General features: G+C 44.1%; 1 protein-coding gene across 1 annotated transcript; it reads left to right on the forward strand.

Annotated features, from left to right (window-relative positions):
* The first annotated feature begins 863 nt into the window (after positions 1 to 863).
* Positions 864 to 26,628, forward strand: LOC149279283 (protein APCDD1-like). Its single transcript, XM_089501391.1, has 4 exons — positions 864 to 1,245; positions 24,734 to 24,908; positions 25,049 to 25,580; positions 25,876 to 26,628. Exons 1-4 carry the CDS (start codon positions 864 to 866, stop codon positions 26,626 to 26,628), a joined length of 1,842 nt encoding a protein of 613 aa, XP_089357517.1.
* The last annotated feature ends 805 nt before the right edge of the window (positions 26,629 to 27,433 follow it).

Genomic DNA, 27,433 nt, shown 5'->3' on the forward strand with positions numbered 1-27,433 from the left:
TGGAAAGGAAAGAAGAGTATCAGAGGAGGAAAGTGGGGCGCTGGGGAGGAAAGAGGAGAATCAAAGGAGGAAAGCAGGGCATTGGAGAGGAAAGAGGGGTATCGGGAGGAGAGATAGACATTAGGGGATATTGGTTCTAATTAGGGACTGGCTATAGTAAACTTTTTTTCCAGGGACTTCCAAGCGCGTGCGCGAGGCTACAGGAACATTGCACAACCGTGACACACATGTGCGTTCCAGGTGCAGAAACCCCACGCCGTTGGCTGCCCCACGTCTAAGGATCCAGACAGGTAGAGCGTCTGAAATCCAGGGCTGGAACGTCATGTAAACCCCGTGTTCTGCAGACATCACATTTGGCTATTACAGCGTGTGCGTCTAGTGTGGAACAGGATGCCGGGGAGGAAAAAAAAAAAAAGGTTTTATTAGTGCAATAAAATCTCTGATGCAGTTAGTTTTACAGAAGTTTATTTCATGGCTCACAAAATACATGTGTTTTTGGGCAGGCAGCCTGCGTGTGGAGTCTGTTTTAATTATTAGCAAAGGTTCCATCAAACGGAATTGAATTTTCCAGCCAACTAGCGGCGTTCGCACACTGGGCCCCGAAGGGTTAACGTTAACGCGTTCTCTGGGTCTGTCTGCAGCCAACGAGTCAAAAGGTCGGCCAGCTCTTCAAAAGTACCGAACAAACCGGTCCAGGAATGAGACCTCCTGCGCTTATTATTTCTGTTCAGAGCCACCACTTTTGGGAGTTTTTACATAAATCTACAGATTTCCTACAAAAAAAAAAAAGATAATTTTCCCCATCTCTAGATTGTAAGCTTCTGGGCCCCTCCTCACCTGTTGTTTCTGTAAGGCAAATTGTTATGCTATATAATACTTGTCATGTCCATACCTGGGAACTTCTTCCCTACGGGACGCGGCCAGCACTGCACACTGACGGAGTTCCCGCTGACATCGGGGGTGTTCCCACTAATGTCGGGGGCGTTCTAGCTTACGTCGGGGGCATTCCCGCTGACATCGGGGGTGTTCCCGCTTATGTCGGGGGCGTTCTAGCTTACGTCGGGGGCATTCCCGCTGACATCGGGGGTGTTCCCGCTTATGTCGGGGGCGTTCTAGCTTACGTCGGGGGCATTCCCGCTGACATCGGGGGTGTTCCCGCTTATGTCGGGGGCGTTCCTGCTGACGTCGGGGCGTTCCTGCTGATATCAGCCAGCAGCAGGGGGGGATCCACCATCACTCCGCACCGTTTGTATTATCTTCGTATCAAACACCAGGCGCCTTTTTTTTTGTTTGCAGCTCACCTGCCTGGAAAGATATTTTTTCCACCCCAAAACGTAATCACCTGTTGACCGAGCATTCCTCCAGCCGCGCCGGCCTCGTCCGTCTGTCTGAGACAAGCTACCTAAGTGAGCTTCATTTGCCAAGAGCCTGACTCACCCTTATCAGACGTATCTACACACAGGCCGGGGCGCAACAAAAAGACATATTTATTAACTTTTATAACCTCACATTAAGAACGTTTCATCACCAGGGTGGCCCCTGCCCCACGCCGGCATCCAAACACATCAACATTCTTCAGATAATGATAAAGAAAACAAGTTATTTTGCTGGGTGATACACCTGCTACCTGCTAAGTGTCCCTGTTTAGGAGGGACAGTCCCTCTTTCCTCTTCTGATGCCCCTCTTTCCTCTCCTGATGCCCCTCTGTTCTAGGAGGTCGGAATGTTTTCTGGGTATGAAGGTATCGCAGGGTTCTACAGCTCTAAAAGCCCCAATAATGTGTATAGAAACAGCAGGAAACGGCTTTATACGTTAAATAAAATTAAATAAAACCCAATTATTATTCTTCTAAATGCCCCACCCAGTTACACAAATAACCCGCAATAGGGCACAAAGTCACATAAAAAGTCTGGGGAAAGACTCCATTACAGCTGCACCTCTACCAGCACCCCTAAAAGAACCCGATCTCCCCTTGAAATTGGGGGGGATCTTGTATTTCTATACATTATTGGTCATACTTCTTCACGCCAGGATGTATACATGATATCATCAGTTGCCCCTGCGTGTGCCCCCTGTGGGGGCTTTTTTTTTTGTTGTAAAATGTTTTTCGCTCTGTTTTTTTCACCTTGTGCCTCCTACTCGCGGCTGGGTTTCTTGCTCTCTCTCTTTCTTACTTCACTGTTAAGACGGACATTCACACCCCATAAAAATGTATGTTGGAGTTTTCACACCTATTAAAACGGATCTGAGGTTGGGCGGCCCCGCTGGGCAGGGCTGTTGACTGGGTAAAAAGAGTCAACTTTCCTGCCCGGCCAGTGGGATCGGGTGCCACCGGAGCAGATGATGAATGTCTCATCCACAGGAGGGCTCGCAAATCAGCTCTGTTTGTCTAATGCTTGAGAAAGTTTGGACTCCTCTGAGTGTCGTAAAAATCCCAGCAAAACACCATAAATCTCTTAAAATGTGAAGAAAAGAGGCAGCCACTTAGCAGCTCCCATTCCCCCCAGACCGTTACTAAAAAACGGCGACAAGAGTGGTGGTAAATTTTCACTTTGCAACTTATATTTACGTGACGGGCAGCGGTATTTTCAATAAACCTGTGCGTTTTCCTCTTTATGTTTTTACTTTTCCAGTTCCAAAGGCCAATAAAGTGTAGCTTTTGTACGCAACAGCCCAGGGTCATCTTATGTGACAATTGAGGCACCCCATCCAATAAGTTGGTCCTACTAACAATGCCATATAATACGTAACAATCGAAATTCTTATAACCACGCGGTATACTTATAGGGTGTAATATCTAGCAAAAGTCAATGGCACCCCCACATTAACCATCACTTTGAGTTGACCTTTATGAGGTCCTCCAAGAGCTCTACTGGAGGAGGTGTAACAGCTCTTGATATATTGTATCAGGGTCTATCGGAGGAGGTGTAACAGCTCTTGATATATTGTATCAGGGTCTATCGGAGGAGGTGTAACAGCTCTTGTTATATTGTTTCACCGAGTGTGTGGGGTTGGAAAAATGTGACTTGTCCAATGGTCCATCCTTTTAAAATTAGGTTATTTATCCAATCTGAAGAAGACACGCATTGATGTAAAGTTTTCTTGCAGTCCATGAGAGAATTGGTATTCTGTTACCGGGGATAAATATGTCTCAAGTAACAGATTCTGTCACTTAATGTCTTAATGCTAGCCAGTGACATCATAATAATTCACTCTGAGATGCTCAACACCTTCCACCTGTATTCTGTGAGTGAGCTCCTTCCACATGGAAGACCTACTTTAGTGCCATAGTTTTAAAGATCCCCCACTTATATCCACAAAGCAAGGTTCTAAGATGGTGTCCACAGCCTCAAAGGTGCAAATTAGCATGGGGCAAAAAAATGGCCCTAATTTAGAACCCAAAGAGAACTCAAGGTGTCTCTGAACTCTCTTGCTGCCCAATGAGAACTGCATTACCCTGTCTGTCCAGCAGGTGGTGCAGTAGACACTAGTGGCCCCTCTCCCCAGGACAAGGTGTTTTGTGGATCATTGACAAGGTATAACCCCCCATGGTGCACTGCAGAGACATGCGTGGAACACGGGTTTCTTCTTCCAACATGTATGTATTTTACAGATGAGCTTCTATTATTATTTAAAACATAAGAATGCATATGAGTGACTTCTACTCTACGGCGTTACTTCGCATGCTGCTCCAAGAAAGGCACCTTCTTGTTTAAGAAGCTTGCAATTAAACTACGGAAACCAAGTAGGTAATAATACCGAGTGTCAAGGGTAATGATATATTATACTGACGTTTGCTGGACTAAGATTTTTTTTTTAACTGTTGCAATTAATTGATCTCTGCATCTAGGGACTGAGTGAATAATAATAATATTTATTATCATTATTATTATTATTATTATTATTGTATGGCTGAGCCTCTAGATCCAGGGAATTCAATGAGACCTGATCAGGAAGTCCTGCTGACATCAGTGGGCGGTCACGCCGATGTTGGTGGGCGGTCCGGCTTATGACGGCAGGCGGTCCCACTGGCATAGGGCTGAAATGGGCGGAGAGTGGGATGTGTCATAAAGCCGTTCCCGCGACCCTGAGGTTTCAGGCCGTGACAGGGAAACCCCCGAAGAACCCTGGAGAAACCCCGGAGAAGCTTCATCAGGAGTCTTGAAAGATACACTTAGTTAAGTCACCTGTATTCAAGCAGGGATTTCAACCATAAAGCACAAATTGGGAGTCTTATATATTATCATAGCAGTGTAAAATAGGAAGAGTCAACTGTGTGAGAATCTGCCCCTTCACCCTGAGACTCAGGGACCAATCCTGAGAGCTCCCAGGTATGCTGATCTGGGAATCCCATTATATAATAAACATGCCAGGAAACTTTGTGGCGTGATTGAGATGTAGGCTTTACTATTTAAACGTTAGCCGCGATACCACCTCTCCAGGAACGCCCTTCCAGGAAAATCTTAGGACTGGATATCTCGGTTTTTCATGCATTCCGAACAGATAGTAATCACTTTGCCACAATACGCCATTGTTCACTTAGTACTTTTTACATTCTTTGGCCCTCGGCGCCTGAGTTGATATCAGTACTTGTGACATTGTTGCCATTAAAAGGTACGTACACAGAGCGGCAGCCCCTGTTTGTCTTGGAGACGCTTCAAAGACATTTTTTTTTATTGGTTCTTTAATTTAATAGCAAAATAAAATCAATGACTAACTCATTTAACCCATTAGATTTGGCCATAATTTGTAAAGTAAAGCAGCGGAAAAATAAACCTTATTAAAAAGTAACCAGAACAGATGTTTCCTGATAATTCTGATGTATATAAAAAAAACTCCAAAATTACGACTGTTTCCCTTTAAACAGTGAGAAGTCAATAAAAAAAGGTGAAAAATATATTTGTTTCTGTAAAGGAAAGGGTAGAAGAGCATTCTTCCAGGACAGGAAGTGCCTATAACAGGAAGTGCTTCTAACAGGAAGTACCATGGGCGAAAAGTACTCAGAAGCGCAACAAAAAATGCTTCCCCCGATACTGTAATTTTAAATACATTTTGTTTGGAAGCGAATATGTCGGTCTTTGAGCAGCAGAAATATATGATTTTTTTAAATGTATTAATTTAACTATTTTGTCACTATTTTGTCAACAATTAGAATACCCCACATCATGATACGTTTGTGTTTCAATAAATAATTCCCGCGGATCGATGATTAACGCGCTCTTTTGTCCTCTGGTCCAACCCGCGCAGGCTTCTTTGCAGTTACGTTTTTTATGTCTGGGGCCGTGTAGGGAGGAGGCAAACTAATAAATCCTTAAAACACATGTGAAAAGTCTTTGAAGTCCTTCCCTTACAGCCGCACAAGAAAATGACTTGTAATTATCCAAGGGGAGTTAATGACTCGGTGTTGGACTCATAGTACCTGGCGAAAGCGAGAGGGAAACCTGTTATTCTTATCAGAGATCTGGAACGTGGAAGACAGAAATATAAAGACGTGTCACGGGATCCATGAATGTGCACAACGGGCCCTTTTTCACGGGAGAAATGAATGTTAAGACATCAGAGGTCTGGGAACATGTCGAGTAATCCCTCGCAAGCGGGGATCTTGTTACTTTTCATTTCATGTAATTATTTCATACGTCAAACCCGTCAAATTGTACAGTGAAGCACTACTAGGTAGCAAGAGCTGTCATACCCATAGCTGCCAACGGTCTAAAAGTTGTTGCCACGTTCTTGAAAACTAAGCTTATACCCTGGTCCAATTTGGTGGTATTGCTGGTAGCTCAGGATGGCATCTATAAAGAGAGGATGATGAGGTTCTCCGGGGCAGGAGGTCCTCTGGTATCACAACCCCACCCATATAGTATACTCGGACGCACAGCTTCCCATATATTTTAGCACCACAACCAAAGTATGCCAACCTCATAGAAATAAAGTAATTTTATAGACGGAGCGTGTGAATTAGCCTACCAAAAATAGCTTGAAAGAGGTCAAGAAGAGCCAACGGGTATGGCTCCAGCTATTGTCAAACTTCAACTCCCGTGATGTTTGACCACCCCTAGGAAGTTACCCATGGGCTACTCTTGATGTAGCGTCTCTTGTGATGTCAAACTAACTTGACGGCCAACCATAGCTGAGAAAATTGGATGGAAATTCTTCTTTTGCTCTTCTGATTTCACACGTGATGTGAACAGCAACATGGCCCTTAAGGTTTCACGTTGCTCCGGCTCGGAAATACCTACAGACTCGTTATGCATTGTAGCGGGTTAATTCAATGTTTTTTCCTCCGTAAAATTTTTTTACAAAAAAAAAATAAATAAAAAACATGTACAAGAGGCCTATTCCTCAACCTTATTAACAGAAAGGTTTACTGTAAAGTCTTGGCTGCCCAGTGGATCCTTAGTAAGGAGCTCCTGCTGAATACGGCCCATTGATAGATCATTCTTCCCTTTTCCTTTGAGTGGAACCTTAGCAGTTCGTCGAAAACCACTTTAGAACAATGTTAACTATTACTTAATCTCTGTGTATTTCCCCTTTTCAGTTCACACATCCTCAGCAGCTGGGTCGAGTACAGCTTCCCCGATCCAGCACATTGCACTGTCAAAATATGACATTACAAGCAGATGTTTTAAATACAAACGTTGACGCTGACCACATATTAACACTTTGAAAGACCATCAGTCATGGTTGATGGGTTATGTCAGACTTCCAGGCTTCTCGAGAGGTTTATATCATTTTGGGGGTGGTTTAAGGCAAATATTACAGGGCATGCAGATGTTGAAGATGTTAGCAGAACAGACACCAGGGAAATGTCCTTTACCGACCGCATATTAACACTCTGAAATGTTTTTGCCTAACACCAGGGCGCCACGAAGCAGCCAACTTTGTAAAGTGTTATTGTATTTCACAGGGGCTACATGAAATGCTTCATGACTTAGGTATGCTTTGCTACAGCTATAAACCATTCAACACAAATTCTTTAACCTCAAACACAGAGCCAAATCTTTTTGCAGGACTTAAAATTTTCCTCCACTAAAATGTGTCCTCCGTAGTTCTGGATAGAGGCGGTTGGATCGCCGCGCGACGTTCAGGAGGTGGTGGTTCGAATTCAATTCCCCTCGAGACGAAGAGCATTCAAATGAAATCTGGATGGTTGTCCGCCGGCTTCCTGTTAGCGAGCCAGTTAATGACGACGGTAGAAATAACTCACGGTGATCGTTGTAGGCAATTCTCGTGGGCTGCTCTGGGACTTAAGCCCTAAATTGGACAGCAAAGTGACCGTGGAAGGATTGGCCAAACCGAAATAAAGAATGGCAAACCTCGTGAATTTCAATAACGCTTTTGTAGAAGACCCCGCCACCTTCCAGTTGACTTATTGTCACCCATCAGCTCCATGTTCCATCACGGTTACAATTGCTGCATTTCATATGCTTTGGAACTAAACTGGCAGAGCTTGACATTGGAGTCTCTGATTCCGCAGCTTGATAGACCTTGTTCTTGTAAAACAATTGTATTTTTTTAGATTAGAATCCGTCAAACACATCCCTAAATGGAGCAAAATCATGGAATTAGGATGACCACCCCAAAATTGACACTGCCTAAAGTGATAGGAACTCTAGTTTCACCAATTACCATTGGAACAACCAAGACTGCACCTTCTTGTCTTCTTGAGATGGGGTGGGTTGATTCATGGTTGAAGGACACAATTTTAAACCATCGAGATTCATGATTTTTAAGTTTTCCTGTAATTTAGGGGAGGCCAACACAGTTGTCAAGGTTGCAATTGTGAGTCTTTAGGATATTTGTATTGGTATATATCGTTGTGTGTCATCCAAATGTGTCTATGTATCATCCTGAGGATCCAGACATGAGCTGGATATCGCTTTTTCTAATTAACTACTTAGAAGGCTCATATTTTTCTCTGTATTTTTACAGATTCAAAGAGAGTTCGCTGTGATCGGTGTGGATTTAATGCTTGCGCCAACGCATTAAGTGCTATGTTTATTGTGAAACGGAGTAAAACATACGGCTCTTATCCTCGTGTTTTAAGTGAATTTAAGGTCGAGATTTACGAGCGCCTGTAAGATTAAAAGCCCGGCTTAGCTGCGGGAGCGGGTTTCTGCGGAGACTTGAAATGTTTCTCCCTCCTGTGAAACGGGAGAAGTAAAGTATCACATCACATTTTTACGATTATCAAATATTATTTAACAGAAAGGCGACCCAATTTACAAGGAACAGCTGGTGGGTTTCTCGACGTAGTGTGTGAGGGCACACCTAAGGTTTAAGCTAGACATGAGTAGGATTGATGAACACCGGAAAGAGTATGGTATTGCAGACGCTGCGTGAAAGACATCAAAATTCTCCCCATACATTAAACATTTGTGTAACTCGACAAGGAAAGGCTTTCATGTAAAAACAAGGGGAGTCTAGAAATATGCGTGTGTGGAGGACTTGGTTTGGCAACGAAACCCAACAGGGCTGTTGTTTTAACCGTGTCGCTGTCAAGTGGCCCAAATGAAGTATCCTGGAGAATCGCAAACACGTTATTAACACAACCTTCTGATTTGAGTGTGCGCTACGGAATCTGCTGGCGCTCCATAAATATAACGCTATGTGTCCTTGGTCATGAAGACTAATGAGGAACGGGCTGGGGTAGGCTTTCTCATATATATCATATCATGACCTCCAGCCTTTGTTACATCCTGCACACCATGTCAAACCCAAGACATCTATAAGTAAGGCCAGATGGTTTCAAGACGTTCCTTGGGGATATATATGCCAGGAGAGGAAAGGAATTGAACTGGTATAGAGACTTGGCCAAAATTCCCACCATGCCCAAGACCTGCTGGTCACCACATTCCTACAGCTACCCCTATAGAGACATCAAGGTAAACCAAGGCATGAATACCTTTATTTCGTGTCCTTGTCTCCATGAATGGAAAGATTTGGGGGCCAATACTATATATATATATATATATTTGTTTATATATAAACATATATCGCAGATACGCACCTTCTCCAGAAGGTTTATTTGTCGTGAGGCGTTACCGTTCCTTTAAATGTACTAGAAATTCTAAAAGAACGCAAGTTCACATTCTAACGTAACAAAAACTATCAGAAAATAAAATGCCAGGATGTTTATCAGGAGAGGTTTCCAAAGGTACGGAGGGGGGAAAAACCCCAGTAAAATTCTCTCGTAAGAGCTGTAATTACCCTGAAATTTAGACATTTTTCCTTTTTTTGCGTGATACAGGAACTGTCTCCAAGGGTTAATTGACCGTTTGTCCCTGATATTTAGATGACACGGTCGCTAATTTGCATGTCAGGCGCTAAAGACCATGTTCCAGGCTGGGTTAAGTTAGATTTAAATTGCTATCACATGGAGTCACTCTTTGAACCCCGGGTTCCGCCGCCGCCGCCGCACTCCGCTGCGGGATCAGACCAGAGCGACAGATGTTTTCAATAAGTTCCTCATTGATGAAGTGTTTGCTTTATCTGCATCCAGACATTGGGGGGCATTTACAGATCTACACGGGGATGCTTTGGAGAAATATTGGTCCTTGTTAAGAATATGAACGTTTCGGTCGGACTCCATCGGGCCCCGCGTGTCACGGAGATAGAAATGGTCACTTGTGCGACCGTCAATATCAACAATAAAATAAAACGTCTGCTTCCTAATGTTATAATAAATATGTTCACCCGATAAAAAGGCAACTTTCCATTTTACGCCCCACATTTACAAGACACTTTGTTTTAGGGGGTGGGGTTAGAGGCGTGGCTGGGGCTTTAACGAAACCTTTTATGTGACTTTGTGCCTCATTGCGGGGTATTTGTGTAAATGAGCGGGGCATTTAGAAGAAGAATGAGGGGGTTTATTTACCCCGTTTAATTTATAAAGCCGTTTCTATACACATTATTGGGGCTTTTAGGGCTGTAGAAGCCTGGGATACCCTCATACCCAGCAAACATTCTGACCTCCTAGAAAAGAGGGGCATCAAGGGAGTAGAGAGGGGCATCAGGGGAGAAACAGGGCACCAAGGGAGGAAAGAGGGGCACAGAGAGGAAAGGGGTACACACAGGAGGAAAGAAGGGCATCAGGGGAGGGAAAAGGGAATTATGGAAGGAAAGAGGGGTATCAGAGGAGAAACAAGGCAACAGGGAAGAAAAGAGAGACAACAGGGGAGGGAAGGGGGCACAGAGAGGAAAGGGGTACACAGGAGCCGAAAGAGGGGCATCAGGGAAGGAAAAAAGGACACAAGGATTTGAGGGACCTTGGCATGTTCCACAACCTTTGTCCAATTTGGTGTTCGGATTACGTATCCACCAGGATCTCGAACATTGAGGACCTCTCCTTATTCCATATTGGATTCCGTTTTTAGCTTTTTTTCAGCATTTTTATTATCCTTAATAACACTTTCATTTATCCCTTAATCTCTTAAGTACATAGAAAGGCGCATGACCTGAGAACACAGTGTATTGAAAACAAAATTATATGATCTAAGGAGGATTGAAAGGTCACGTCTTACAATTTACATCTTAATTCATGTCCAAAATCCGGAGGTCGGCACCTTTTTTTTTAGCATTTTTGGAACAACTGATAAGAAATGATTTGCCTAAATGCAACCGTGGGGTTAGCATGGAACAATTTGTCCTTAATAATTGAGGAGGAAAAATAATAAGAGAAAATGAAAAAACAGATGAAGTTACGATAATTTGACAGTTCTCTTAGATGTCTGAAATAAAAGCGAGAGGAATTTTCCAACCATTCTGGCAAATCTCGACTTTCCTTTTAAATAGAGTCGGGTAAAATTACACACAAAATTACTTGCGTTTGGCAAAAATAAAACAAAAGATTAACTCATCATTCAGTGGCCTGTCATTTTCAAATAGATTTAGCGTTTTTTGGATAAATGCGTCTTCTGTAGCAAAAGAACGGACATTGAATTTGAAATATCTCAAGAGTGAGAAGACCATAGATTACTAGCTGCTGTTCTTCCCCTAAAAATATAGGAATTGGAGCGCAATAAAAAAAAGGAAATTTGGATGAGAATTTTAAAGATATTTTTTTAATGATTTAAATGTGTGGATTCGGTGTTCTAAAGCTGAACCTTTGAAGAATTCTGCAGTAACCCAAGTCTTATTTTTTTCTTTGTTTTTGATTCAGTCCGTAAATGGTAAAATTAACCGGTTTGTTTATTTTCTCATTAACAAATTACTCTCCCAAACCCATAATTTAAAGCTTAGTACATGGAATAAACCTATAGAACGGTGCTTAGAAATTAAAATAACCAATATAAATATATTAGAAGCCCAATTTATGGGTATCCAACAGGAGCAGACATCTTAACTTCCTGTTCGCCTTGTGCTGCTTCCTTTCGGTACCAGAAGCGTTGCTTCACCGCAAAAAACCTCCAGGTGGCGGGAGTGATGTTTAGCCACCCCCATTCTCCACCCATTTCCCCTTATAATTTGAATGCATTTGGGGCTAGCCCTGCCCACAACATCATCGTCCCTGCCCACTGATGGCAGAGGGTCCGACCATTGACGTCAGCGAACCGCCACTCACACCCAACCACATGCTGAAGAGGAGCCTGGGTGTTCCCAGGTATTATTATATATAACCCCAAAAGTGCTACACGCTACAGAGCTAACAATCTATACTACAGCCGTCACAAATAAGAAGTTATCAGGGGTTAGTAATTGTAAATTGTAAATAAAGACATCAATTATAGGACAAAAAAATCTTATTTTCACCTTATTTTTCCTGCTGCCAAAGGTTTTCAGGCACAACTCTCACACTCTCATACCCCAGGCCCGGAGCAAAATTTCTGATGACGTGGTGCCAATGGGGCATTTGTGAGCTCATTAACCATTTACCAAGTTCCAATCTTAAAGATACCCAAGAGGACGGCCTTTATGATATCTTGGGATAAAAGTATGACATCATAGATTTACTGTACGAGGGGCAGCTCCTGACAAAACAAAAAGGAAACGCCAACGGAAACTGTTATTGATCAATCTACTATTGGCATCAGTTCCTCGAACGTCCTATGGCGTTATAGGTTGCTTGGAAGAAGTCTCGCATGGCTTTCTCTCTGCGGGACGGGCCGATCTGCACATAGATCTTTAATGAAAACCACTCAGACCCTGGAGGAACGGTTTGAAAATACACAGGCTCAGCGGGTGACGGCGTCGCAGGCACCATGGTTTGTCCGTGGCTTGGCACGAGTGGCTTCAAAGGCATGTTGTTAGTGTGGGAAAAACTTCAATTCGATTGAAAATACCGAGCGCATAATTTTATAAAAATTGTTGTTATTTAACCAATACAGTGAAAGGCGTTTTTGGACAAAGGGAGGAAACTGTAAACATCCATGTGATCAGAGAGAAATTATGTGTTTTTAACAAGATGGCGTCCGTGTGTAGGAGTCCCCATTCTTCAGTCATTGCTGACTTCTACTAAATCTGTTCATTATAAATCTTAGCATTGAAAAATAGACTTTGACAGCAGATAAGAGTCATGTTACGCCCATCTTATCTTGTACGGAATGCAACAGACAACGGTAAAGTGAGCTGCCATGATAGATACTGGCGGTAAGAGGCAGACCAGAAACTGGGTTGCTATGCACATTGGGCTATTGATCTTCAGATGGAGTAGACCCATGAAGGCACCATGTTTAGTACTGGCAGTAGGAGTCAGACCAGAAACTGGGTTGCTATGCGCAATGGGTAATGGATCTTCAGATGGAGTAGGTCCATGGAGGCACCATGTCTGGTACTGGCAGTAGGAGTCAGACCAGAAACTGGGTTGCTATGCGCATTGGGTTATTGATCTTCAGATGGAGAAGGTCCATGGAGGCACCATGTTTGGTACTGGCAGTAAGAGGCAGCTCAGAGTTTGGGTTGTAATGCACATTATGTTATTGATCTCTAGATGGAGTACGTCCACCATGTTTGGCACTGGCAGTGAAAAGGCTTGGTTGGAACGTATTATATGGTTCGCTGCCTAGATTAGCAGGAGAGCTCCAGTGCGGATTACGATAATGTTCTTGAAATGAATTTGCTAGTTGGATTATATAATGGGACGTGGCGTGAGAGGTTAGGTTTGCGTGTCCTGCCAATATCATCTTTGTTTTGGAAGACCCTGCTCTTGAAGTTGAATTTAGAGCAGACACTTGTGAGGGCTCCAGAACCTCACGGAAACCGAATCCAGTGAACTATAAAGCAGTACTGAGCATAAACATTCAGGCCAATTTCGAACATTTAACTCTGTGCCCCTCCAGCAATTACTCCATGTTTCAGGTTACTTCAAAGGCAACGCGAGACCCACACGGAGCAAAGTAAACACGTAGGAAAGAGCCATTCTCCTTTTATGATACCTGCAAAGAACTCTTTATGTTTCCTGCATCCACTCCTTTTGGTGACATTGATGCCCCCGCCTCTGTAAAAGTCTTTTATGCCATTGCATACCTCCAAAGTGTCTCTGTTTAGTTAGTCCAGTCCCTCTTTGGTCCCCAAAGGCCTGATTCCCCTCTTTCCACCCCTGATGCTCCTCTTTTCTCCCCCCAATGCTCCTCTTTCCTCCCCCGATGTTCCTCTTTTCTAGGAGCCCAGAATAAAACTATGTAAATTCATTGTCTCTTGAAACGATTACTTTTTTATGTTAATAACGTCCCCCCAAAAAGTCAATGTACGTTGGCTGCTCGCGTTCCGCAGATTACAGACGTTCTAAGAAGGATACATCGTATATTGTCGCAGGCCGCATACTGTAGATATTCTGTTTGGAAACAGGCCTCCCTGTGTTCGTATATAAACATATTGTTTAAATTAGACAGATCTCAGAAAGGGTCTCTAGTGTGCAGCACGGCCCCATGGGAAGAGGTGCATTTGCATACGCGACGGTAACTCGCGGAGTGCGGCGCTACGTGATACATCCATTCCAAACACAAACGTCTTCCCCTGGAGAGAAAGCAGAAGGAGCAGCAGGATGGGCAACGGGGCTGCTTTGTGTCCCGCCAATCACTTCGGACGTTATTCAGCTTTAATGCTCATTTCGGATCATATTAGACAGCTTTCATTTTAACCCGTTTGACCTCTGACCTTTAGCATACATTAACGACCCCCCCTCCCCGTCTCTACCCCATACTCACATAACTTTCCTTTTTCATATTTGGGCGACGACCAGGAAAATGCAGGTATCTGGCACATTTTCCAGACACCAGGAAGGAAGTAAAAAAAAAAAAGACCCAAAATTGCCTGTTCTGTATTAATTTTTTTTTTAATACCCCCCAAAAATATATTTTCTTACATTCCAAAAACACAAATATTCTACATTCGGAAAATGTTTTCTTTCTCGAGGTTCTCGGATCCCCCGGCGGTGCCAATACTTTCTGGACGTGCCACCCGCTGCCTTTGACCACACACCTTGATTTTTTTTTTCCACCCCCTTGGTGGCAAAAAAAAGTGCCTTTACGTTTCCCAGTATATTGGTTCAAAACCCTACCTGAAACCAGTAAGGAAATCCAAGAATTTTTTCCAGAAAAACTGGGTGGCCTGGTAATGTTACCCTTTTTGCCACGGCCAGCGTGCTCGTCTTAGTTCTTACCCCGGCCACGTGACGTCTGCCGTGGCTGGGGTGTTGTTATTAATGGTGGAGCGTAAGGGAGCCCTTATGGTGGGCACGTTATGCGTGCCACAGACCTTCTGTTTTTAATCCAGGCGTGGCTCGGTGGTTAAGGTGCAGGCGTCCTTGTGGCTTCGCTTCCCACGTCGTATCCAAGCTCCTTGTGAGACCCTGGCACGGCATTAAGGACACTCGTGCCAAAGCGAGGATTAAATAATCGTGGACACCCGGATCTGCCAGGACTTCAAGAAAATCATTTAACCTCTTCCTTCCCCTGATCACTTTCCTGTTTGTCTTGGGCCGCTCCCTCCGAGGACATCGCGCGGACGGCAATAAATTCTTAGCCAGCTCCGTGAGAGCCAAGGTCAACAGGTAGCAGCCGAGACTGATCCCCCCAAACGCAGCGTGCAGAATAATACCGGCGGGCTCTTTATCACAGGAACGCTCGGAGATGGAGGAAAACACATCAACGCGGGTTATCTGACCCGCTAAGGAAGGGAAGAATTTTACACCCCGCATTCCGCGCTGCAGAGCGCTTTATCATCGAAACACTCCGGAGGGAGACGGAAGAAAAAGAATTTCCAGCAGCTTTCTTAATGGAGTTTTAAAAAAAATGTCCTTAATAATACCCCCCTCTCCGTGGTCATTTACTGTATCACATGGTCAGTTACTGCGCATGCATAGGCATGGGTTGCAATGGAGTTCTCATGAGGACCAGCTTTCCACCAATGGTGAGGAACTATTCTCCCAATCTGATCCATTGTGGTCCAATTTGAATCTCTTTTCTTAGGGCCCCTATTGGCATTGAGGACATAGAACATGGCGACCAGGAGCCAGTTCGTGGTGGTTCTTCAGAAGGCTGAAGAAAGTCCAGTGGAAAAGCAGGGAAAGATCACCATGAACATGGCTCTCAAAAGATCCAAAGCCAAAGGGGGGGCCCGGGCTCTAAAGGCTTTGGTCGAAGCTGCCCTCATTAGTGACTACACCAGCATCCTCCATGAAGCCTTCCTTTCATAGATTGACCGGTAGCAACAGATTAATGTCTGTGTAGGAAAGCGTGGCGGGAGGGTTGTCTCTTCTTGGGACACCTTCACGGAGCACAATAAGAGAGACGATGTTATCAGTGACACCTGACAGGTAGCTTTCTTTTTCCATCCCATGATCCGAGCATCCAGAGTCTGTCACTGAAAAGATTAAGAGAGGTCGGTCGGCTGAGTAATCTCTTTGAGGACCAGCTGGAGAGCAAGAGACAAAAGAACCAGCAGAGATAAATGCTCGGAGGGCAGAAGAGGTCCACCAAGAAGCCAAAATAAGCCTCTTATCACTCAGCAGTTTGAGTTGTGTGATTGATACATGTCAATGAGACAGCGACCCCATCTCCTCACATCTCTGCTGGGGGTCTGGGAAAGTTCTTTACAAGAAAGACATGCGGAATTTGCAAGTCCATGTCTTCTGCCATCACAAAAGCACCAATGTGAACCCTGAAGGACAGTCATCTCTCATGTCTGTTGTCCGGGGGGGGGGGGGGGGTTGGGCGAATCTCAGATCACATCACCTGCTTTTCATTGCTGTAACATTGTATTCTCTTTTTACTGTTTACTAAAAAAATATAAATTCAAAAATATTTTGTAAAATGATTTGTTTTCCCGTCATGACATTGAATATGGTGGACGGAAGCCTCTACTAGCCTGTGGCTACAGCCTAGAATCTGACTGAGAAGAGATACATAGATACATAGAATGCGACAATGGCCCATCTAGTCTGTCCGTTTTTCATGGTGTATTCATTTCTACCACTTCTGCTGGGAGACTGTTCCATCTATCTAAGGACATGGCGCTGGAGAAGTTTTCAGGAATTCCAAACTCACTGGAATTTCAATGGGTGAGAACAAACTCAGGTATGTGGATACATAATACCCAAAAGAGACACAAAGATTCCCAGGGACAGAAGTACAAAAGACTTTCCGAGGGACATCCAATCAAAGACATTTCTAGGGAACGTTCCAGTTTGTTTCTGGATTTACGGACATTCCTGGGAACAACAACCCGGAATCCATGGAAATACGTGGCGCAGAACACGGATTGTTCACCTTATCCATCACCTCGACTTCAACCTCGATGTACTCTGCGGGCGGAGAGGCGGCTACAGAGAAGAGGTTATTGAAATGAATTATAACCCCAACAGGGACAACTATGATGGAGGCAGGCAATGCTTGGGGTGGGTATAATGGGTAGAAGTTTTTGAAGAACATCACAAGGACTTGATTTGGGTTCTACGATCAAATTCCGTTCCGTGCATTTTACAGCCTACATGGTTCCGGGCTTCAGATGATCGATGAGCTTTCGAAGAGTCCCACCAGGCTCTGAAGACACGAAGGACCCCAGTAATAGGACAATACGGTCCTTTCTCTCGCATTGTTAATGCGATTATTTTTTCATCCACCCATTACTTGAGGCTTAGTAAATTCCCCCCCTTTTGCCATGATATGTGAAGAGGTCCTACTGGGATATATTAGCTGTCGCCCCATGTGATGCAATCAGAATATAGAAAATTAAATCTCAATCAGATACTTAGATCTGATGTAAATAAGCTTTACATTACATCGAGGTGGTAGATAAGTGGAACAGCCTCCCAGCAGAAGTGGTAGAGGCTAATACAGCGAGGGAATTTAAACATGTATGGGATAGACATACGGCTCCTGAATCTAAGCCGAGTGTCTGAGAGCGTTGACGGACACATTAGTGTAAAAGGTATGAATGGCGAGCGCAGACACATTGGAGTAACAGCGTGCAGGCATCAGTCCCCAGACCCTGCAAGTCTCCTCCTCTCCTTCCAGCTTTAACCTATAACTACCGAGCGGAGGGGAGGCTGCCTCCAGCAACTCGTTACAGAGAGAGAGGACTCGTGCCGTCCCAGCCCTGGGATTATTAACCGGCCAACAGACGCTCTCGCAGAGAGACATCTTTACCCTCGGCGGACCCTACCTACTGGAGACCTTATTACCCCCCATGCAGGATGAGCCGCACGTACTGCCTCCTGGGATGCTTTCTAGGTAGGTGCCAAAGTCTTTTCTAGACCACGTGGGGCAAACAAATGTATCGAAAAGCTTCTGATTTGTTTAGAAACATTCCGGGACACTATCCCCGCAGGACTCCTCACCTGCACACCCTCCTTTAGGGGAGAACGTACAGCGTCCACCAAGACAATCTTTTTGGGGGGGGGGTTATGTGAGAATTAGCGAAATCAGGCAATTTTTCCCGATTTTGGGCAGGCTAGACGAGCCGAAGGCTGACACTTCATCATCTTTAATTTATAACAGATTGCGGGAAGGGTTGACCATCCGCTAGGTGTTTACCTGATGCGTCTGGGTTTCGGTGGAGACCGTCAGCGCGTTCCTGTCCGTATCACGTCGACGATATGCGGATCTTAGAACCGATTAAAAAAATATATATATTTTAAACATCCCCAAAAAAGTAGGACCTGTTATTTCAAATTAACCATTTTTCGACGTTATATAGAATAATAAAACGGAAAAACATTTGATTAAATAAATAAAAGAACAGCCTGCTTGGGGTCAGGCATTTAAATAGTTAATGAATTGGATTCAATGTATCGGATATAAGCGGCTGTTAAATCGGCCTCCGGCCCCCGACCATCACCTTACCGTCTGGAGTAACGTTAGTATAATGAGCGCTTTGTTTAGAGACCTGACCCGGGCACCTTTTCGGTAAAAATATTTTGGCATCTTCGGGATGCGTTGGAACGAGATCCGCTCTCAGACGGCACTTTTCACACACGCGCCTCTCAAATCCTCATCCTATTCTGCAGTTTCCCCCCCCCTTTTTTTGCCCCCCCCCCCAGGCAGGCAATTTAGAGATTGTAATTAAAGGGAAATTATCCCTTTGAAATGAAATTAAAGGAGCCGCGTCACCCCCCACCCCCCAGCCATTTCATCTCGAGTTATTTTTACAGCCAGAGGCTGCTGAGGAGCCCATCGCTGGCCGCAGTAAATCAGCTTTCAGTTCATACATTACAGTATGAAAGGCGCTGTATGGACCCCCCATGTCCCCTGTAACGGGGGGGGGGGGGGGGACGGGCTGTCCAGGGTGCCGAGGACTGTACTGCCCTGGGGATTGGATTTTAGATAAACGTCCCAGATTAGAGCAAAAACCGTAATACGTACAAACATAGAACCTGCCGGCAGATCGCCCCATTCAGGCCCCGGCTAGTCACCTGTTTCTCCTGCTGTAACGACTCAAACCTTAATCAGACATATTATTTTGCCAATACTGCCCTTTTATCAGATGTAGAGTGCTGGGGGTTATTACTGTTTACAGCGCTGGGGGGTTATATTACTGTATACAGTGCTGGGGGGTTATTACTGTATACAGCGCTGGGGGTATTACTGCATACAGCGCTGGGGGGTTATATTACTGTATACAGCGCTGGGGGGTTATATTACTGTATACAGCGCTGGGGGGTTATATTACTGTATACAGTGCTGGGGGTTATATTACTGTATACAGCGCTGGGGGGTTATATTACTGTATACAGCGCTGGGGGTTATATTACTGTATACAGTGCTGGGGGGGTTATTACTGTATACAGCGCTGGGGGCTATATATATTGTATTACTTATTACAGGACTTTATGTCATCAGCACTGTCATCTGAAGTCATGCATCGAAGTAGAAGCATATAATGTGTCACGAATGACAGCACTCATAACAATGTATCGCCCCCACTTGCCGTGTAACGCAGGATGGCGTCTGTGTTGTCATCGATGTATCGCACTCAGCACAGCCTTTCTTGTCCTTTACCTGTTTCTCCTGCGAACCTCTAAAGAATCTGCAGCACCCGCTGACCATCGCTTCTCTATCAAATGTTACAGCCCAGTCCTAAGCCGTCCGATAAATCAGACCCAAAAGACTGACGATCATTAACTTAACATATAATGAATAATACTAATAAATAATAACTACTAATAATAATACAAACTAAATAATAATAATAATAAATAATACCATAAAGTATAATAATACAAATAATAATACATAACTATCACAAATAATAACATTCATAATATTAATTATAGTAATAATAACAATTAACTATTGATGATAATAAAATAATAATTAATAATACATTATTTAAAATAAAACCATTAATAATATCATAGTAATAACAATAATTAACTATTGTTAAGTAATAATAATAATGAATAATATCCAGAAAGTATAATAACAATAATAATACAGAACTATTAAAAATAATAACATTCATAATATTCATTATAGTAATAATAATTTTTCATGATGATAATAATTGGTTTTTTTCCTTGTAACAATAATTAAGTGCAGCGTCCGACACCGAAAGGGTTACTTTTACCCCTCGCTCTTGTAAGAAGCACCGTGATTGGAGGCTTTTAGGTTTGCGCTGAGACCTCTTCTCTGACTCTAAACTGTAAGAAAAACACTTTAAGTTCTTAAGGGACCTGAAATGTTTTTATAAGCTGGAGGCTGTTGTGATTCTGATTAATCAAGCTTTGTTTGGGGTGTTTTAGTAACCTGGCCCTGAGAAAGCCGTTTATTCTGTGGATAATAATGATGCATATGGCGTTCCGGTAAAGTCACTTTCATTGGTTGAGTCAACAACCCCAGAAATGTATTTAACATATAAATATAAAATATACTTGTATTATATTATATATAAATATAAACATATCATAGATAGACTCGACCCCCTGTAGTCTCGAATTATTTGATTGCTGGGATCAGTAAATGACTATCCGTGTCTCTGGGCAGCGGTTTGCTTACCTGGTGGCTGCCTCCTGATGTAAGCGCTTGTGCACGTGCATCCACATCTCTCAGAAGCTTTCATTAACTTGCTTCTACTGCCATGGTCGGTCTGGGATCAGGATTCCAGTCTCTTAACGGGGTTCAGCTGCATAATAGCCATTTGTATGAGTTATCTGAGTCTTAATCTACTAGACAAACAGCCCTACTCCTTATCACACTGCCTGTGGGAAGCAATAGACTGACTCAGTCTTAATCACCCAGTCTGACTTTCTAACTAATGAAAGTCTATGGAGGAATGGACTTCATTAGCATTGCCATAAAGCATCAGCTCAGTGTGGTATTTGAGATGGGAAATTCACCCAAAATATCACATGACTGACAGCAATGGCGGCTCCAGGTCTGCAGATGGGGGTTATATTACTGTATACAGTGCTGGGGGGTTCTATTACTGTATATAGCACTGGGGGCTTATATTACTGTATATAGCGCTGGGGGCTTATATTACTGTATATAGCGCTGGGGGTTATATTACTGTATATAGCGCTGGGGGCTTATATTACTGTATATAGCGCTGGGGGTTATATTACTGTATATAGCGCTGGGGGCTTATATTACTGTATATATAGCGCTGGGGGTTATATTACTGTATATACAGCACTGGGGGGTTATATTACTGTATACAGCGCTGGGGGGGTTATATTACTGTATATAGCACTGGGGGCTTATATTACTGTATATAGCGCTGGGGTTATTACTGTATACAGCGCTGTGGGTTATATTACTGTATACAGCGCTGTGGGTTATATTACTGTATACAGCGCTGTGGGTTATATTACTGTATACAGCGCTGGGGGTTATTACTATATACAGCGCTGGGGGTTATTACTGTATACAGTGCTGGGGGGTTATTACTGTATACAGCGCTGGGGGTTATATTACTGTATACAGCGCTGTGGGTTATATTACTGTATACAGCGCTGGGGGTTATTACTGTATACAGCGCTGTGGGTTATATTACTGTATACAGCGCTGTGGGATATTACTGTATACAGCGCTGTGGGTTATATTACTGTATACAGCGCTGGGGGTTATTACTGTATACAGCGCTGGGGGTTATTACTATATACAGCGCTGGGGGTTATTACTGTATACAGTGCTGGGGGTTGTTACTGTATACAGCGCTGGGGGTTATATTACTGTATACAGCGCTGTGGGTTATATTACTGTATACAGCGCTGGGGGGTTATTACTGTATACAGCACTGGGGGGTTATAATTACTGTATACAGCACAGGGGGTTATTGTGGTATATATAGCGCTGGGGTTTATGCTCCATGGGACCTCGCCTGTAAAGAGGAAACATATTCACATATTTTTACACATAACATATTAATGCATTTTCCCATAATATCCGGCTTTTAATGGCTCTGCTTACATGCAAAGAGCATCTCTGTTGACTAGGAACATGTATGTTGTTTGAAGGGTTGTATGAAGCCATTTAAATCGGGTGAATGACTTTTCTTTTAGAGACACATACGTGTTACAGCGTTTATCTAGTTATTTTCACAATATTTGTGGGGGAGCAGACCTGCCCGTAACTCCCTCCAGTAAGTCCTGCAACTGATTACGAGGCCAGCCGTCCCCAGACTGGATTTGGAGGCTGAATCCCTGGTCTCGTAATAAAATGCGTCTGCTACGGGACAGATTTATTGTGACAAATTCAGCTGGCACGGTGATAAATCAAAGGGCATATTTACTCCTCCATCGCAGAGGATTCGCTCGGAGAAACTCAGACTATACAAACCTAACTGAGCGGATTTATTGACCGAGGGAACTTGGCGAAATTGGGCGGGAGCAGTATGAAAATATTTTTGGAGAATGAGACATGGGGTTATGTGCCGCCAACAAACTTATCTTAGACTTTTCTTCAGTAGAAACAGGAGGTCCACCAGATTATGGACGCAGACAGAAAGTTCTGCTGCCTAGAAGTGTCCAATCAGCATAACACTCAGATCATGGAGTTAATTTACCGAGCCTATCCTATAGAAAACTCATTGCAGACAAACGTTGACTACCCCCATGGTGTAGACCATACACCTCGTGGTGGCTCCAACACCTGATGGAATCCCGCCGGTGATGGACCAACCATTGGGATGTTATCTCCAAACCTGTAGACCTCTAAATTGTGTCCTATAGTGTCTGTGTCAAGGTCAAAGCATCTTTCACCGGCTAAGAGTATGAGGAGGGTATTTAAGTTACAGATGCAGAGGGACACGCTTCATAATGCATACGTTGGTGAGATACAATGTCTCAACTTAGTGAATAAACCTCAAAATACCGTGGATACCGTTAACCATCGTGAAGGCCCAGCTCGATGGGATTGCCCTTCATAATGCATAGAGACGTTGGTGAGATACAATGTTTCAATTCATGATCGGCCCGTGGCTCCCACCAAGTTGTGAACCAGGGATCCAAAAGAAAGTGTTTATTTGAAAAGTTCCACCCTTTTTTTCGGGAAAGGATTACGCACACGCCGGAGTAGTTTGTGTGCAATGCTAACATTTTCCTTCCATTTTTGTTTTTGGAAAGAACAAGTTGATTAAGTTGACTGTTTCAGGACGCGGCCCATTTCCGTATCGCGGGGAGCGATGAGGTAAGTGGTAGACTTGTCTGAAGTTCTTGATATTGAAAGGAAAGTGTACATCAAAGGCCTCGTACAGGTCCCCAATCCCTATAAGTGACCTCTGTGTCTGTTCTGCGATGAATTTAAAATAACACGGGAAATACACACGCAATCTGTTTCATGTCCTGGACCGGAGCAAGAGAAGGAAAAAAAAAAAAAAAAAGAAGGAATCCACGTGCGGATTATCAGCTCAGGAATGATTTGCTTCAGATGATGCGTCCAGGAATCAAAACCCAGTGCGGAAGATGTGAAGAGGAATTCAAGATAAGATTAAACTCCCGAGTCTTATCTGAAGAATGGGTTCCATGTGGACCTATTTAACCTCCTCTGAGAAGACGCCACTGGAAGCCTAACATGTATTCTCATATTTAGCGGAATATATATCAAAGTTACCTTTAAAAGCATGCAGCATTCTTCTGGATTGACAAAGATAGCCTATCAACATTCTAATGGAACAGAACTCATAGTTCTCACGCTACATGTAGCTCTAAGAACATTATATTCCGCTGTCTAGATGGGGTGCGAAATAAAGCCATATTTTCCAAACTAAAATGGAAAAAAAAAAAAATTCTTCCCTATTGTATAAGAATGATGTAATTTATTGTTTCACTGCAGTGGTTTAGCTGATAACCCCAATTAACAGCATGGCCCATGTGGAACATCTTCTACCAAGTCTTTGAAGATGGTTCTCGATGGTCGGATTCAATTTTATTTAAGAAGTGGATAAGTGGGATAGCCTCGGTGCGGTGGTGGAGGTTCGATTTGCCCAACAAATGCTCTGTTTTGATGGATAAACAATTCTTGAGATGTAATGAAGGTCTTGGAATAACTGGTAGTGTAGATTAGCCAAGGAAAACGTTCACACAATACCCTTCGACGGGCAGGAAAGCAGATGAGACCACGATTTTCCACGTTCCCATACAGTTTTGTTTATTAATCATTTCTCCTGGAGAATTGTGGGGAGGAAATGATGTTGTGGTCAGAACTGGTCATTTTTTTAACAATTTAACGAATCCAGGACACTACTACAGAGGTGTCTTTGTTATAAAAGAGACTTCATGTTGTGTCGTAATGACTCTCTTGTTCACATGCATGTGAAAGTTATATAGTTGGTTATATAGAGCAGAGACGTGTTCTCGAGAGCAGAGACGTGTTCTCGAGGTCCACCAGAAATAAAGTATCACTCTGAGGTTCTGTGAGGTTTCTTCTCTAAATAGCTGAAACAGAGTTGAAACATTGTATCTCACCAACGTCTCGAAGCATCAAGAAGGGCAACCACTGCTAGCTGGACCTTCACGGTAGTTAACGGTATCCACTGAGGCTCTCTGAGGTTTATTCACTAAACTGAAGGCTTTTATGAATTGAAACATTGCATCTCACCAACGTCTCTATGCATTATGAGGGGCAACCACAGCTAGCTGGGCCTTCATGATGGTTAACAGTATCCCCTGAGGCTCAGAGGTTTATTCACGTAAGTACGTAACTTACGTAAGCTGTAACTGATTTGAAGCATTGTATCTCATCAATATCTCATTCTCTATGCATTATGAAGGGCAACCACAGTTTTTTCTCCCCTTTGGAATTTCAATCACACCGCTCTAGATGAGATATTAATCGCTGTTTTGTTTTGTTTGCAGGCCTCGTGTCTGGGAATAAGCTGTGGTACGTACCGGAGCCGGTTGACTCAAACCCCAGCTCTGAAAGACTGAACTGGGAGCCCCAGTGCCAATACCAACTGCGCCACCTGCAGGACAGAGCCCGTATTACAGCTCTGTTACCACCCAACATCGAAGGGCATTGGATTTCGACAGGGTGAGCTGCAACACGCGTGATTCTGCATATGTGATTCTACATATGTGTTCTTGGTGCATTGCGCAACGACGTTTTAGATCTTTGTGAAGTATACGTTGTTTCTGCCAATTCGTTAGAATTTGTTTTTCTTTCCTCCTTAGATGTGAAGTCCGTCCAGGACCAGAGTTCCTCACCAGATCCTACATGTTCTACCCAAATCGTTTCTTCAAAGCCCTCCAATTCTACTACAAAGACCACAAATGCAGAGAACCCACCTACACCTTGGTGATCAAAGGAAAACTGCGTCTACGGCAGGCGTCGTGGATAACAAGGGGAGCCACGGAAGCTGATTACCAGCTGCACAAAGTCGGTATTGTCTTTCACAGCCAAGAGGCCATGAGCCACATCCGAGCCCAGATGAACCGAACGTGCGCTGGGTTTGTGTCAACGGGCAGGTCTTGGGCTCCTGGCAGAGTGTACGAACTTCTCAGCGACAAGGCAAACAGGGATTGTACGGCATCCATCGGGTTCACCATGCATGAACTAAGCTTGGTCAGGGTGGAGAAGCAGTATAGCATGCAGCACGTGGGGATGCTGGTGGAGAAGCTCTTTCTAGGAGACATTCACACCGAGAGATCGGAGAGAATCCACTACCGGCCAACTGGATACCAGCAGCCGCTCCAAAATGCAATGGTGAGTGTCCACGCGGATATCATTGAGAGGGGGGTATAAAGATTGTAATACGGTATCTCATGTTGTACTACAAGCCACACACAACGAATGTTGGGTCGATTCACGTTCTGTTGCTATCTGTGGCATCATGGTGCAGAATAGGCAACACTCCAAAAAAGAAGAACCCTTGGGTCTCCTGAGTTCCAGGTCCTCCAGAAGGACATAGGTGGAACAAGGGTATAAACTCCTACCCCATTAATAATCCAGAAACAAAATGTTTGTGCTCTTTAATTAATTGGCTTTTGTCTTCACGCAGCATCACGTACATCCATGCCACGTCTGTGGACTTATACAACGGTCCGACGAACATCATCCTCCTGTCTTACCACACACCTCCCATCCGCCGGTGCACCTCAGCGGGAAATGGGTCAGCAGCCAGTGTGAGGTGCGGCCAGCCGTCCTCTTCCTCACCCGGTACCTGACTTTCCACGGGGAGAACCGCAGGTGGGAAGGATTTTACTACCACTACGCTGACCCGCTCTGCAAACAGCCCACGTTCACCTTGTACGCCTCAGGGCACTACACAGAAGGGGTCCGTTCGGATCGTGTCAGAGGGTCCACGGAACTGGTGTTCAAGGTGAGCCAAGCTCGGGTTAGACCGCTGAACCATTCCATCTTGAGGATGCTCAACAGCTCTTACCCCGGGAGTTGCGGCGATTCCGGAAACTGGACCATTGGAGAAGAGCAGGACATCAGCGGCACTGGGGGGTGCGAAGTGCTGGGTATTCGCCTACCGCACACGGAATATGAATTGTTTAAAACCGAGCAGGACAGCGGTGGACGGTATCTTCTGTATACAGGCGAACGACCCACGGACGGGTCCAGCCCTGATACCCCTAACAAAAGACCTACGTCTTACCAGCCGCCTCTTCTCCAGTGTGCCGGGCAGCCCTCTGTCCCGGCCAAATACCACATGGACATCTCGTTCAGCAAGGCGCCCTTATTAAAGCCGCAGCTGCTAGTTTTGATCTCTCTGTTTATTATAACACATATTTTAAGGCAGAACTGATATAATTTGGCTGTTTTTCCAGGTGCAGCCGCCTGACCTCCGCAGGGCTGGGACACTCGTACAGTCAACCGAAAGGATAAAAATGTCTCCTCTTTCTTGTTTATTTTGCTAAAGATTTTGTACATACTTCTATATGGTTTAATGCACTTGCTAAAAAGATGTATTTTCTATGAAATCCAACATATTGAAACATGCTTCCCCCCTCCCGACTTTCCGAAACGATCCACACATTTCTAAGTCGGGAGGTCTGGCGGAAAAAAAAATATTCCTCTGGCTTCGTTCAAGGGAAACTTGGAAGTTCTTAATATCGACAGAACCAGGACAATCCACGATCGGAACGTGATCAGCGTGATTTATTCTTAAAACGTACCCGTTTGCGGCAGGGGAGCTAAAGGACGGATATATATCACGGACAAAAAGTCCTGATCCGGCTCCCTCCATAACCCGGCGTCCGACTGGTTAAAGTGGATTTTGTGTATATGTTACAGTAAACAAAATGTAAGATTAAAAAGGGATTTTTACAGTTAAATGTTGTCTCTTACGAAGGTCCATTCTATAAATGTAGCGTGTGCTTCCTAAGCTAATCTTCTAATGAATGCATTGAAAACGCCAAAGGTAATGTTTGTAACGATAGGCATACCTGGGGACGCTCTAGATTTACCGTGGCCGATTTATACGGACTCCAGCGCAGTTATTTTTTGGGTAAAGGCAATGGTGTTTGACCCATGCGATACGATGTGGGCTAGCTGCACTCACAACCGGACCACCTCTTTCCCGGATCCAACATGGGGTAAGCGGGAAGAGG

The sequence above is a fragment of the Sceloporus occidentalis genome, unplaced genomic scaffold, assembly GCF_023333645.1.
Source record: "Sceloporus occidentalis isolate IW3139 unplaced genomic scaffold, rSceOcc1.0.p SCAF_173, whole genome shotgun sequence".
NCBI lineage: Eukaryota > Metazoa > Chordata > Lepidosauria > Squamata > Phrynosomatidae > Sceloporus > Sceloporus occidentalis.

Excerpts from the sequence above, each read along its gene's own strand:
- LOC149279283 (XM_089501391.1), top strand. The coding sequence starts at position 864 with ATGCTATATAATACTTGTCATGTCCATACCTGGGAACTTCTTCCCTAC. Across the intron at positions 24,909-25,048 it reads GGGCATTGGATTTCGACAGG|ATGTGAAGTCCGTCCAGGAC; the intron begins GTGAGCTGCAAC and ends TTTCCTCCTTAG. Across the intron at positions 25,581-25,875 it reads AGCCGCTCCAAAATGCAATG|CATCACGTACATCCATGCCA; the intron begins GTGAGTGTCCAC and ends GTCTTCACGCAG.